Raw genomic sequence first — 12,757 nt, 5'->3', positions numbered from 1 at the left:
TATAGATTATACATAGATACATTTATCGCATAATATATTTTCTGCATTTACTAAAAGATTTTTAGAAATTAAAAAATTAGTAGCTGATTCTTCGTTTTGAATTATGGTATAAAATTCTTTTGCAAGCATATTGAAAAGTAAAATAAAAACCGTATAAACCCAAGAACTGTCGGCCAATGACTAAATACACGATCAAAAATTTTATCATGCAGTAAAAGAGAGTGATAATCTTTATTAGCATTAAGTCACGATAGTAAAGATAAATTGGGTAGTAGAGCGCATACGACAAGCGTGCCGTAATTGCAGGTAGACCGCGATCTACGGTAGAGCGCATACAACAAGATGGCCGAATATTTAACTAATAAGTATATTAAGGTTTATAAAATAATATAATCAGTAATTAGTAATTACATTTTAAATTCTGAAATATTTAAATATTAAATTATTAAATATTAAGATTTGTGAAAGCAATGAACTTAACTTCAAATGTATCAAATATACCTGAAATTTAAGCAGTAACCTAGCGGAACCATGACAATTATTTATAATTTCATAATTTCATAATTCTAAAATCGTAATTATCAAAATATTAACGAAATTTCGCATTTTGTTTCAGTTTTTTACGATTGTCTGAATCAAACTAGTCAACTAATTTAATATACGTTTAACTGATCATTTTAATGAGATCTGCATAAAATTCCTTATAAATTATATAACAATTAATAACTAATAAGTACCTAAATAATAAGTTAAGGATTTAAGCAAAAGGAGTTAAGTATCTTAACAGTTTTTAAAATTTTAAAGGAGTTGTAGTTAACGCAGGCGGTGAACATAGTCTTATTTAATTTTTTTGATGGGTTAAAAAGCTATAAAATAGCATATAATCTTTCATTATTAATATATCATTTATAATCAATACAATAATATAGGTGATATATTCATAATATGTAGGTGAATGAATCATTTTCGAAAATGAAATTTGATTATTGTTTGATAATGATAGTGAAAATAATGAAAAGATACCAAAAACGACTTAATATGAAAATTAAAAAGGATTCTTTTTTGAACGCGTTATAACAGCTGGTGATCTTTTTTCAGGATTAGAAGGTTTAGGTATAAAATCTGGATCACTATCGTTATCGTCCTCAATTTAATTTTTGTTTTAAAATAGATCTTAATAGAAGTCGTAATTCTACTTTTTCGCTACCTACTTGTTGAAAATTCGGCACCCAAAAAATCTAAAATATATATTAAATCGTCTATAGACAATAAATAATAAAGATGCAAAAATTTTGGTGTAGAAAGTAATTCAATTTTTTTTTTCTAGGGAATTCTTTCTATTAAAATACCCTTTAAGGGAATTATTCAACAATACAAATATATTATCTGTTTATAAATTATACATAAGGCAAATTTTAATAAAATCTATACAAAACTATACACTAAATGCTATGGGAATAATAGACAGAAAAACAGGAAAATACATTAAACCGTTGTAACAAGTTCTAGGTACTCTTCCGATTACACGAGAAAAACTATTTTCAACAATTTAAATAATGAAGTAAAGAGTCTAATGATAAGTTTATGCGAAAATAAATCTAATAACTCCAATGATATAATTAATGAAAATAAAATAAAAAAATTAATTCATAAAATATATAATAATCTTAATAAAAAGTCAATATATTTAACAAACGCAATGAAATGTATCAGGAATATATTATTACTAGGGATGGGCCGATACTAGAACCGATACTAGATATCGGCCGATATCGGTAATATCGGTTTTATCGGTATCGGCCTTTTTTCCAAAACCGATATTTCAACCGATACCAAAAAAAAAAAACCTATCGATCAGCATTGATATTTGATAGTATCATAATTCACAAAATGCATACTATAGATTATTGGTAGAACTGTCGTTGTTATCACATTACAATAATATTTTATTTTTATAACAGCAATATTATTTTTAAAACTTCAAAATTGTTATACAATAGATAACAATTTACAATACTATATCTAGTCGCAGTATCGCACTACAAGTTAGTAGTTAGTAGTTAGCAGTTACTAGTGTTACTACTTACGAAATACGAGGTCACAAAATATTATTATAATAAATACTAAATAGTGAATACTAGTGTACTGTTTATTTAGTATTTATATTTTATATTATTAAATTTAATAATTATTTACTAGTTTTATATACTAGCGTATTAGTTACTATGTCAGTTGCTTGGACATTTTTCATTAAATGTCCAGATGATGTTTCGAAGGCGCAATGTTCGGTTTGCCACAAAAAAGTTTGTAGAGGAGGTACTAATTCTCGAGATTTCACTACCTCAAATCTTATTAAACACCTCAAAAATAACCATAATAATGAGTTCATGAAGGTAACAAATAAAAGAAAAAGAAACTTAAAAGTAAACAATGCTGTATCTGAAGCAGAATCTGAGGTATGACATTGTTTGATTTAAATTTAAATTTTATGTACCTAAGTAATGTAATTAAAAATTAACATTTAATGAATTGAAAAACTGACTACTGATTAGTATTAACTATTAACTTATAAGTCATAATTTTTCAAGCTGAATTCATATTTTTAATTTATGAACTATTATGTAAATATTTATTTTATTTAATACTGATTTTTATTTTTATATAATATTTAAAAAGGAGGAAATAGAAAACAATGTTGCAAGTACTTTGAAGAAAAATGTTGGTATAACAACTTGTAGTGAAAAAAAACAAAAACCCAGAGAATACCAACTTACGATAAGTTCTGTGTTTCAAAGCAAATTACCTTTGGCATACAATAGTCCAAAAGCTATGAATATAACTAATCTGATTGGAAAAATGATAGTTCAGGATCAGTTACCTTTTCATCATATAGAAAAACAAGGTAAAATATTAAGTTTATTTTGCATTTAATATTTTATAATTTGTATCTTGTAATATAACTATTAATTAAATATTAAATGTAATTACTAATTTAACTTTAATTTAATTAGGTTTTAAAAATTTGATGAAGTATGTAGAACCTCGTTATACTATACCAGATCGCACAACGTTTTCAAGGACTATTATTCCTGATTTGTATACTAAAGTGTCTCTTAAAGTGATGGAACTATTAAAAAATGTGAAGTATGCTTCATTTACTTCAGACTTATGGTCATCCAACAACAATACTGACTATTTGTCCATAACTTGCCATTTTATCAATGAAGAATTTGTCAGAGAGAACCTATTATTGGAAGTTATACCATTCAAGCCAATTTTCCACACTAGTGATGAAATTTATATGTTTATAAAACAAGAACTTGAATCAGTGTATAATAGTTGGCCTAATATCGTTTCAACATCTAATGAGCAAGAGAGTTCAACAGATAATATACCCATATTAAAAAAATCGTTATTTAGAGATATATTGCCTGATTATAGAGAATCACAACAATGTAACACTGCCGAGTCTGAAATTAATGCCTATTTAAATGAAGACTTACTTAACGAGGACGATGACATCTATAAGTATTGGTCAAAATCGCAGTTCAGTGGATTAAAAGAATTGGCAAATAGATATCATTCTAGTCCATCCAGCTCAGTAGACTCAGAACGTGCATTCAGTACAGCTGGATTTATTTGTTCAAAAAGTAGAAATGCATTGAACCCAGAGAAGGTCAGACAATTAATATTCTGTTCAAGAAATATTAAATACCTGGGATAAAATTTGCTTAAATTTGTTAAAAGCCAAAGGGAGCATAGTATTATTTGTTATTTTATTAATTAGTAATTACCTATACAAGTAGTATTTGTTATGATTTATTATTTAACTATAACTTTATTATTTATTTCTATTATTTTATATTTGTTAACAAAAATGGTTAGTGAAGGTTCATTTATGGTTATTGTTATTTGTTATTCATTATTTTTAAATTTGTTATAGGCTATAACTTATAGCTTAATGCATTTTCTTTTATTTAATATACTACTATGTATTACAGACTGAAAAATAAACTAACATGTGATAACTATTAAATAATAATTATCAATTTATTACCATTAATAAATAATAATCAATGTTTTCACTTTTCTAGGTAATATTATTTGTGTTATCGGGTATCGGTTTTATTATATATCGGTTGATGATATCGGTTTTATGGTGGTATCGGCTCATGTATTTTTGTCAAAAATGTTGTTTTAACATGTTCATATATTATCGATTATCGGTTTTATATCAGCAGCATATATCGGAGTATCGGATATCGGTAATAAGTGGTATCGGCCCATCCCTAATTATTACATTATTATATTATTATAAATATAATATGCCGTAATCCTGATTTTAATCCTATTCTCGAATATCTATTTACTTTATTATATTTATATTTAATTAATTAAGTATTACTTTATTGTGTAATTGTATATAAGTATTTTACTGTGATTGAATGATGATATCCATGAACTCCATACACCAGATACAATCTTATAACTCAGTTTTTGTATGCGTCAACTATTATTTATGTAATTTATTGCAACTATGTAGGTACCTAACTATAATTGATTTGGCTGAATAAATAAATAAATAAATAAATTACCTAGGTCAGTGGAGTAGCCATGGTTGGTGAGGGTCAATGGGCCATATCAACTTAATATTAAAATGAACTGTTATTGTTAGTTATTGATTATGTTTTTTTAATATTTTGGGTTTGGCCTTCTCCCCATTTTAAAATTCTGGCTACGCTACTGACTTGTACGGGTATGCAGATAGAAATTTTGGGTTAACTCCGTAACATTTTTTTTGCAAATTAACATTATAAAAATTGAACAATATAGTGAATTCTTTACTATTCTTTACTGTTTACTTGGAAAAAAAATCAAAGTATTTACGAAATAATATTTAATGCTATTCATGTGCTGGGAAAAGAACAATCTAATTAATAAATGGATATTTCTATCATCTACGCCAAAGTACTCATAAAAAATTAGCAGAATTAAATTAAAAAACAAATAAGAAGAAGATTAGGTTTTTAATGAATTTTGTGGTAGGTATGTTAGACGGATTTACTTTTTTACCACTAGTAAGTTAAAAAAAGATTTTGATTATTTAAAATTTAATATTCCTCTTGATGCCAAAGAGTTATTTAAATATTTTAAAGAAACCTATGTGAGTGGAATTATCGTCGTTCGTCGAATACATAAACAAAATACTCTGAATTTAACCATTCAATGTTTTCCTGTAATGTTTCCTTTGGAACAAAATCTTCAAAATCTAAAACCGTTAAATTAAAATAACATATCTCAATTTAAAAATATGACAATGAAATATTAATATTATACATATATTTTTATTTCTTTTTTACATACTATTTTATATGTATCTAAAAATGATAACATATGCATGTATGTAAAATAGCTTAACAAATATCACGTCGAGTGTTACTGCTGGATAGCTTTACTCTCTTCATACTTTCACAGTAAATTTTTTATATATTTTTTACCGCTCAAATGCTTATTGTAACTATTATTACAGATTGTATATATTCTAATAAATCATAAATGTTATAAATAATAAAAAAAAAAATTATTATTGACATTGTAATACAATTACAAAACAATTATTTATTCTTATTATGACTAAAAAATCAACTGTTTTAATATTATACATTGACTAAAATCGAAATCTCATGAATATGTGTGTTAGGTAGAACACATCATTTTTATTATAGGATTATTTAATAGGGAATTTAAATTTATGATAAATTGATAATAATAAATAAGATTAAGATATTTAAAGGACAAAGATTTAGTTCTTTTTTTAGGAAATTATGCATCATTAATAAATCATCAAAAATAATAAAATATTATTCAAATTAATACGCATATACAAATATTAAAAATGAACTAATACCTAGTCCTAGTCCAAGAACATTTTTAGCTTAGCCATAATTGGTGTTTGATAATATTATAGCCAATAAATACCTATGGCAGATGAAATAAAATATTAATTATTGTTATGATTTATTTGTTCGTGGTTTAATTTATTGAAATATATTTTTATTTTACTCTCATCTGTTCTATTTATAATTCAAATATGCTCTAACTAATTTACTGTGATGTCTAATGAAACAATACAATGCTACTAACCTATTTATAATTAATTGTGCTTTTGTATACCAGTAGCCTAAAAAAAATGGTTAAAATCAAAACGAATACGTCATTGAAATACAATTTTTTTTCTTAAATATTAACATAAGCGATGCATGGACAACTATTAACATTTTGCATTTGAAACAAATTTAACATAAATAACTATTAATTACTAAAAATTTAAACATCATTATCATCAATCATAGGTACTCAATAAATGTGTAATTATGTTATTATTTGCGATGTTAATGTAAGGGCTTATTTCAATTTCTTCTAAAGCATATTTTTTGTACAAATTTAATGCTATATATGTCATTATTTTAAATTTTAATGCTGGAGTATATCCTACAAATACTTTTACTAATATGAATTTTAATGAAAATTGTACGAAAATATTTTACTACAAATAGGTGTGCTATAAAAGACTTTTTATTAAAATCTTCAGTGTGACATTTTTTATGGACTGAAAATTGAAATGTATATGAATTAGAAAATGATTTAGTTGTATTTTGTGTTATAAATTTTAACATTTTCGGGTTTTTTCCTTTAAGTTTAAAGTATTTTCAAAATTCATATAAATTATGAAAAAGTGACTTCTTTAAAAAAGTAAAAGCTGTTTCTTAAAATCAGTCATCATCGAGTATAATATTTTGAATTTATATTTGTGTTTACTTCATATTAAAAAGGGCATTAATAACATATTAAATAAATTTAGATGATAATATTGAGAATAATTTCATTTTAGGATCAATTTTATGGATCAGCTATTTGGAATTTTTTTCAAATAGGTACATATAAAAAAACTATATTCATTTTAATTTATAATCAAATTACTAATTATTTATTAATATATTAATTCATTTTTTATTGTTAAGATCAATGTATATATTTTAGGAGTTGAAGATTATTTTAAATTGTAATACTAAAAAATATTACACAAATACTTTTGCTTATGATCAATTCTGAAAATAATTAATTTAGTTTCTAGCTGCAGAATACAAATAATACAATACTATCTACCTATTAAAATAAAATATGAAGTCAGATTTATAAAGCATTGAGCATTGAAAGAAACTTAAACTTGTTAACGTTAGCTATAAAAAGTTTGAGTAATAATATTATTGGGAATGTAAATGTTCAAACTTAAAATTGTATATTGTACTTGGAATTTAGATTTTGGAAATTTTTCTTGTAAATTTGACTATTTGTCATATTATTGAATTTAGATTTAAATTATTGAACCTAAATCTGCTAATCTACTATTATTTATATATATTAGTTTATAAATTATTTACTACTATTATTGTCTATTATCTTAATGAGTCTGTCCCACGGTAAGAGTAATAAACTGCGGTATAGAATAAAAAAAATATAATTATTATCAAATAATATAATAATTATCATTTAGTAAAACAGCATTACCTCACAAATAAAAAAAATATTTTAATATATATTTTTTGAAAATTTTATGTTGGCAACAGATTTTACACGGCCATTTTTCGGACAACTGCACCCTACTCGTGGCGCGTACTGTATTATTACGGAGTGCTATTTTTAATTTTATCTTATCTAACAAAATCAAACTACAATCAATTTAATGTATAATGAAGGGCAATGATCTTTATTATTATTAACTACTGGCGGGTGACACATTACGAGGCAAATGCTTTTGCAAATATGATTTGTTTATAGTTCTTAGATGGGAGACTACTCAGTATTTCAGTTACGTGTCATCTCTAATAATACTCACATCAAATTACCTATGTATGTTGCTGTAATGCTGTGGCTTGGAAAAAAGTTTTATAAAAGTAATAATTGGAATATTGTAGTCCATACAGTTTCGTTAATGTTTACGTAGATGATTAAAATTCAACCTAAAATACATTTCTCTACTTTTTTTTATTTTTTTTCAATTCTGTGTCATAATTTGATGTTTATTATAAATATATTACGTAGTTCTATAATATATTATGCATTCTACACTATTCAGTCACCAATTATTAAGTTTATTATACCTACTAACTACGCGTTTAGCTTATTTTCACATCAAATTTTTTTTATCGTTTTTCTGTGAAATCAGATTTTCAGTTTTATTGCACCTAAGTATACCTCTTAGTTTAGATACATTAAAACAATAGTTGGCTATAATTTCAGCTCGGTGCAATACAATTTGAAATAAAAAATAATAATATGCCTTTTGTTCATTATTATAATTTATAATATACAAATACAATACGTAAAGTTAAAAATGTAATAATTTACCAACTAGGAGCTTTCTTCGTTTTCTGATGCAAGTCCATCCCTAATAGGTAAATTTCTATCAAATCGAGAATCAACCATTTCTGGCAATAAACAGTGATAGTAGAAGTTAGTTAATTGATGTAACATTTTTTCTGACCAAAAATTGTCGTCTCTTTTAATTTTTTCATGCAGCATACCTCGAGGTGTCCAAATACAAAAATAACAAAATTTTCTCTTTGAAATATGAAGTTGACCTTGTACTTGGTAATAAAACGTATCCGTACGTTTCAATCGAAGCTTCCCATTCACAATTTCACAACTTGTAATTTTTTTTCTTGATATACCTTCTTCGGGAGTTAGATCTTTAGAAGTTATTGGACACTTGATTTCAACCAGAGAATCTCCATCAATCAGACCATCTGGAGAAGCAGCTAAAAACGGCAAATCTTTATCAATAATTAATCCTGACGGTACAATAGTTTTATTTAAAATTCCAGATAATGCAGATTTAGCGTTTTCTTCGTTTTGTGTTCCATATTTTGTTGCATTATTTCCACTAAACGAACCGTACAAAATATTCGAAACAGTTTTAGCTCGTGATGTTGTAACTCTAAGTTTGCATATTTTATCGAAATAAGAAGCTGTTAATCTTTTTTTCCTGTACAGATGCCACTCCGTGCATTCATTTTGTCGCCGTGTATCTAAAATTAAAATTAATATTATAAAATAATTTTATTTAAAAAAAAAATTCATTTAAAAAAATATACAAGGTTTAATCATATACCTTTTTCAATTTGCTCTATTCGTTCTCCGGTTAGTTTCAAACGAGATAAAAAAATATCTTTTTTAATTTCAAATTCTTCTTTAGACATATCTGGAGAAGTAGTTAAATCCGCCGTAGCTCCATAATGTTCATCTGGTCCATGTACTGTTTTATTATAGACAGGTGGATGAAAGAGACGTTGTTTACTTCTGGATTCACTTTTTAAAATAGACTTTGATATGTACTTTTTAGTAAATATTCCAGGGGGCCTATTCTCAAATCAATCGAAATTGGTTGTCGAAAAAAATTATTCGATTGTCAACTTTCGATCGAAATAATTGATTCGATCGTTATTTTTCGATCTATGCTATTCTCAAAAGCTAATCGAATATGTTAATATCGAATATATAATTTTCGATCGAGTTTTCGACTATCGAAAAGTTAACTCATAATTGCCAATTATTCCATGAGATAATAATTTATTCAGCTGATAATAGTTGTTTACGCAATTACGCTATTTACGGTTGATAATATAGAATCTATTTTAGTCTGTGTTGTTGACATTTCAATTTTTAAAAATAATATTTAAGTGTAGCCTGTGTAGATCCATTTTTAAAAATTATTTTTTGCTTCCTTTATACATGGTTTTAAATCATGAATAACGTAAACAAAAAATATAAAGGGAAATCAGTATCAGCAGAACAAAAAATCGCGTTGGTTGAATTTATGGAAGCTCACCCTGAACTTCAAAAAGGGAAATTTAGTCCAAATTTTACTCATAAACAGGCAAATTATCTTTGGAATGATATTAGTTTGGAACTTAATACTATGATTGGTGCGAATAAAAATGCAGAAAAATGGAGAAAAGTATGTTTAATTTAAAAATGTATTATTTTTATGCTGCATTTTGTTTTATTTTTTATTCTAATCAAAATAATGACAGTGTTGGATAGATATGAAGTCCAATACAAAGACTAAAAACGTCCAATTAAAAAAAAGTCAAATGAAAACTGGTGGAGGAGAAACAAATAATCTATTTAGTTTAGAGCCATTAGATAAAAAAATTTCAAGCATCATTGGTGATGTTTCAATCTTTGGACAATCACAAACAGCTGAGCCAACTGTCAATTTTGAAGGCTATAATTGTGTAGTTATTGGTTCAGAAAATATCGATCAGTAAGTCCAGTTATGCAATTTATATTTTAATACGGAATTGAGTAAATGTAGATTACTTTTGTTTAAATGTTAGTTCTAGATACCTACTAAAATGTTCTATAATATGGTAGGTATCTTATTTTTATCATAGGCCTGTAAAAAATATATCGAACATGGAGTTTAATTCAGAAGTTTCAATGACATTCCCGAATAATCATGATATGGTTACTACATTACATACACCAAATTTAACTTCAGAGTCTACCATAATTCCTAATTATAATAATGAAGGAAACATTACAAATATGTATGGTTTTCCTGAAACAGACATAAACAATGTAACCATTGAAAGGTGATTAATAAAAATTTAAGTTGCATTTTTTAGTATTATTTTATTAAACAAAAAACAAAATTATTTTAGACATATAGAAGAATTGGCATCAAATAAAACTGACACAATTAATAGAAGTAGTACAGTAAAAACCCAACCTCCAATTAATAAAATGAGGTAATTTAAATCGACCAATTCAACAATTGATAATTAAATTCATTTCTAAATAAGTAAATTTAAAAAAAAAAAAAATTGTTTTAGTAAACAAAATATTCTTCAAAGGTCAATAGAGATGTCCAATGATGTGAGTTCACTAAGTAAAGACAGAAATATTATACTAAAAGAATACTATGCTAAGAAACTAATTCTTTTAGAAAGGATTGCTATTGCTAAAGAACAAAAAGTTATGCTTTTGAAGGCTGCATCCTTTAAGGAAGTATAAATATGTTATAATTCTTATTAAATATAAATAACTACACTTAAATTTGCAATATTACTAACTGTGATAAATACATTTTTATTTAAAGGAACTTTAAGAGTTAATTTATGATTATATTATATTTTATTGTTTTAATGTTTAAATTACATTTTTACTTTTTTAATTTAGTTAACTAAACAATTAGTAGGTACAGTAGTGTGACAAATAAATATTCTATTATTAAATATATAAAATGTTATCCTTATGATACATCATCCTCTAAGGAAGTATTAATATTAAATATTATGTACTAAATCCTATTAAATATAAATAATTATTCTTAAATTTGCAATGTTACTAACTGTAATCAATTTATTTGTTTTTAAAGGAACTTTAAGAGTTAATTTATGTTTATATTATATTTTATTGTTTTAGTGTTTAAATTACATTTTTACTTTTTTTTTAATTTTGTTAACTAAATGATTAGTAGTGTCATAAATAAAATGTATTCAAGTACAAATTTTTTTTTTTATTAATTCAAAATATAACAACATTTTTAATTATATGTACCTAAAACTAAATGACTATTATATGAAATACATTTGAATCAAATGTTGTTAAAAATTTCTTCCTGCAGTAAGATCTGGGTTTATTCTATTTTCTCTATCATTTATAGGTACTATTTCAGGAATTACATCTAGATCTTCTGCTTCAACTTCATTATCATTATTAATAATAGGTACTTTATTAGTTATACAAATATTATGTAGTATTGTGCATGCGTTAATTATAATTGCTGCTTTTTCAGGATGATAATGAAGTACTCTGTGCTTAAGTAAACATCTGTATTAAATTAAATTAATTATTAATTAACTAATTATATTACTATAATTTTTACTAAGTTAAAAAAAATAAATAAGTACCTAAAACGCATTTTGAGTACTCCATTACAACGTTCTATGATAGATCTTGTTTTACATAGCCATTTGTTGTATCTCTCTGCAGGAGTATTTGGTTCTGGATTATACAATGGTATCTGTATCCATGGTCTGAGTCCATAACCTGAATCACCTAATTAAAAAAACATATTTGTAAATACCTAAATTGTAAATAATTTAATTTACCTTATTATACCTAATAAAAAATATGAAGTTTGTCCGATTGAATGGAGATGTTCTAAAACACTTTGTACTTGACTTAATCGCCATATATGACATCATGTGCACTGCTGGGAAATTTAGCACATACATTTAAAATTTTTAAATCTGAATCACATATCTAGAATTTATTATTACTTATTAGTATTTTATACATTTAAATGTTGCATATTATGTTTAATATACAACGTAAAGAAATCAAAAAAATGTATTAAAATACACAAATGAAAACTTTAATGGTATGTGTTTCGAATTTCAACTTAATTATTGTTAAATGTACTAACTAATTGAGTATTAATACTATGGTATCCTTTTCTATTTATATATATATGTTCTGGATAAAATGGGTCGTCTGTATTAGGTGGAACTATTGCTATGTGAGTGCAGTCTATCACACCAATTACACCAGGTATTCCATATTTTTCATAGAATCTTGAATAATTAATTAAAAATGTAAAATTTTTTAGTAAATTTCATTAATGTTAAATACAATTTAAAATAAACTGTCTTGGTTTTTTACCCTAATCGAACTTTATTAAGATCTT

The 12,757-nt window shown here is 25.1% G+C and overlaps 1 protein-coding gene across 1 annotated transcript; it reads left to right on the top strand.

Annotated features, from left to right (window-relative positions):
- Positions 1-9,805: 9,805 nt before the first annotated feature.
- LOC112599981 lies at positions 9,806-10,331 on the top strand. The gene is made up of 2 exons (XM_025347114.1): positions 9,806-10,018; positions 10,095-10,331. Exons 1-2 carry the CDS (start codon positions 9,806-9,808, stop codon positions 10,329-10,331), a joined length of 450 nt encoding a protein of 149 aa, XP_025202899.1.
- Positions 10,332-12,757: the final 2,426 nt, after the last annotated feature.

Source organism: Melanaphis sacchari, unplaced genomic scaffold (assembly GCF_002803265.2).
Source record: "Melanaphis sacchari strain LSU unplaced genomic scaffold, SCAv2.0 Contig581_pilon_pilon, whole genome shotgun sequence".
Classification (NCBI taxonomy): Eukaryota; Metazoa; Arthropoda; class Insecta; order Hemiptera; family Aphididae; genus Melanaphis; species Melanaphis sacchari.
The sequence above is the reverse complement of the archived record's forward strand: the minus strand, read 5'-3'. Positions and strand labels throughout refer to the sequence as shown.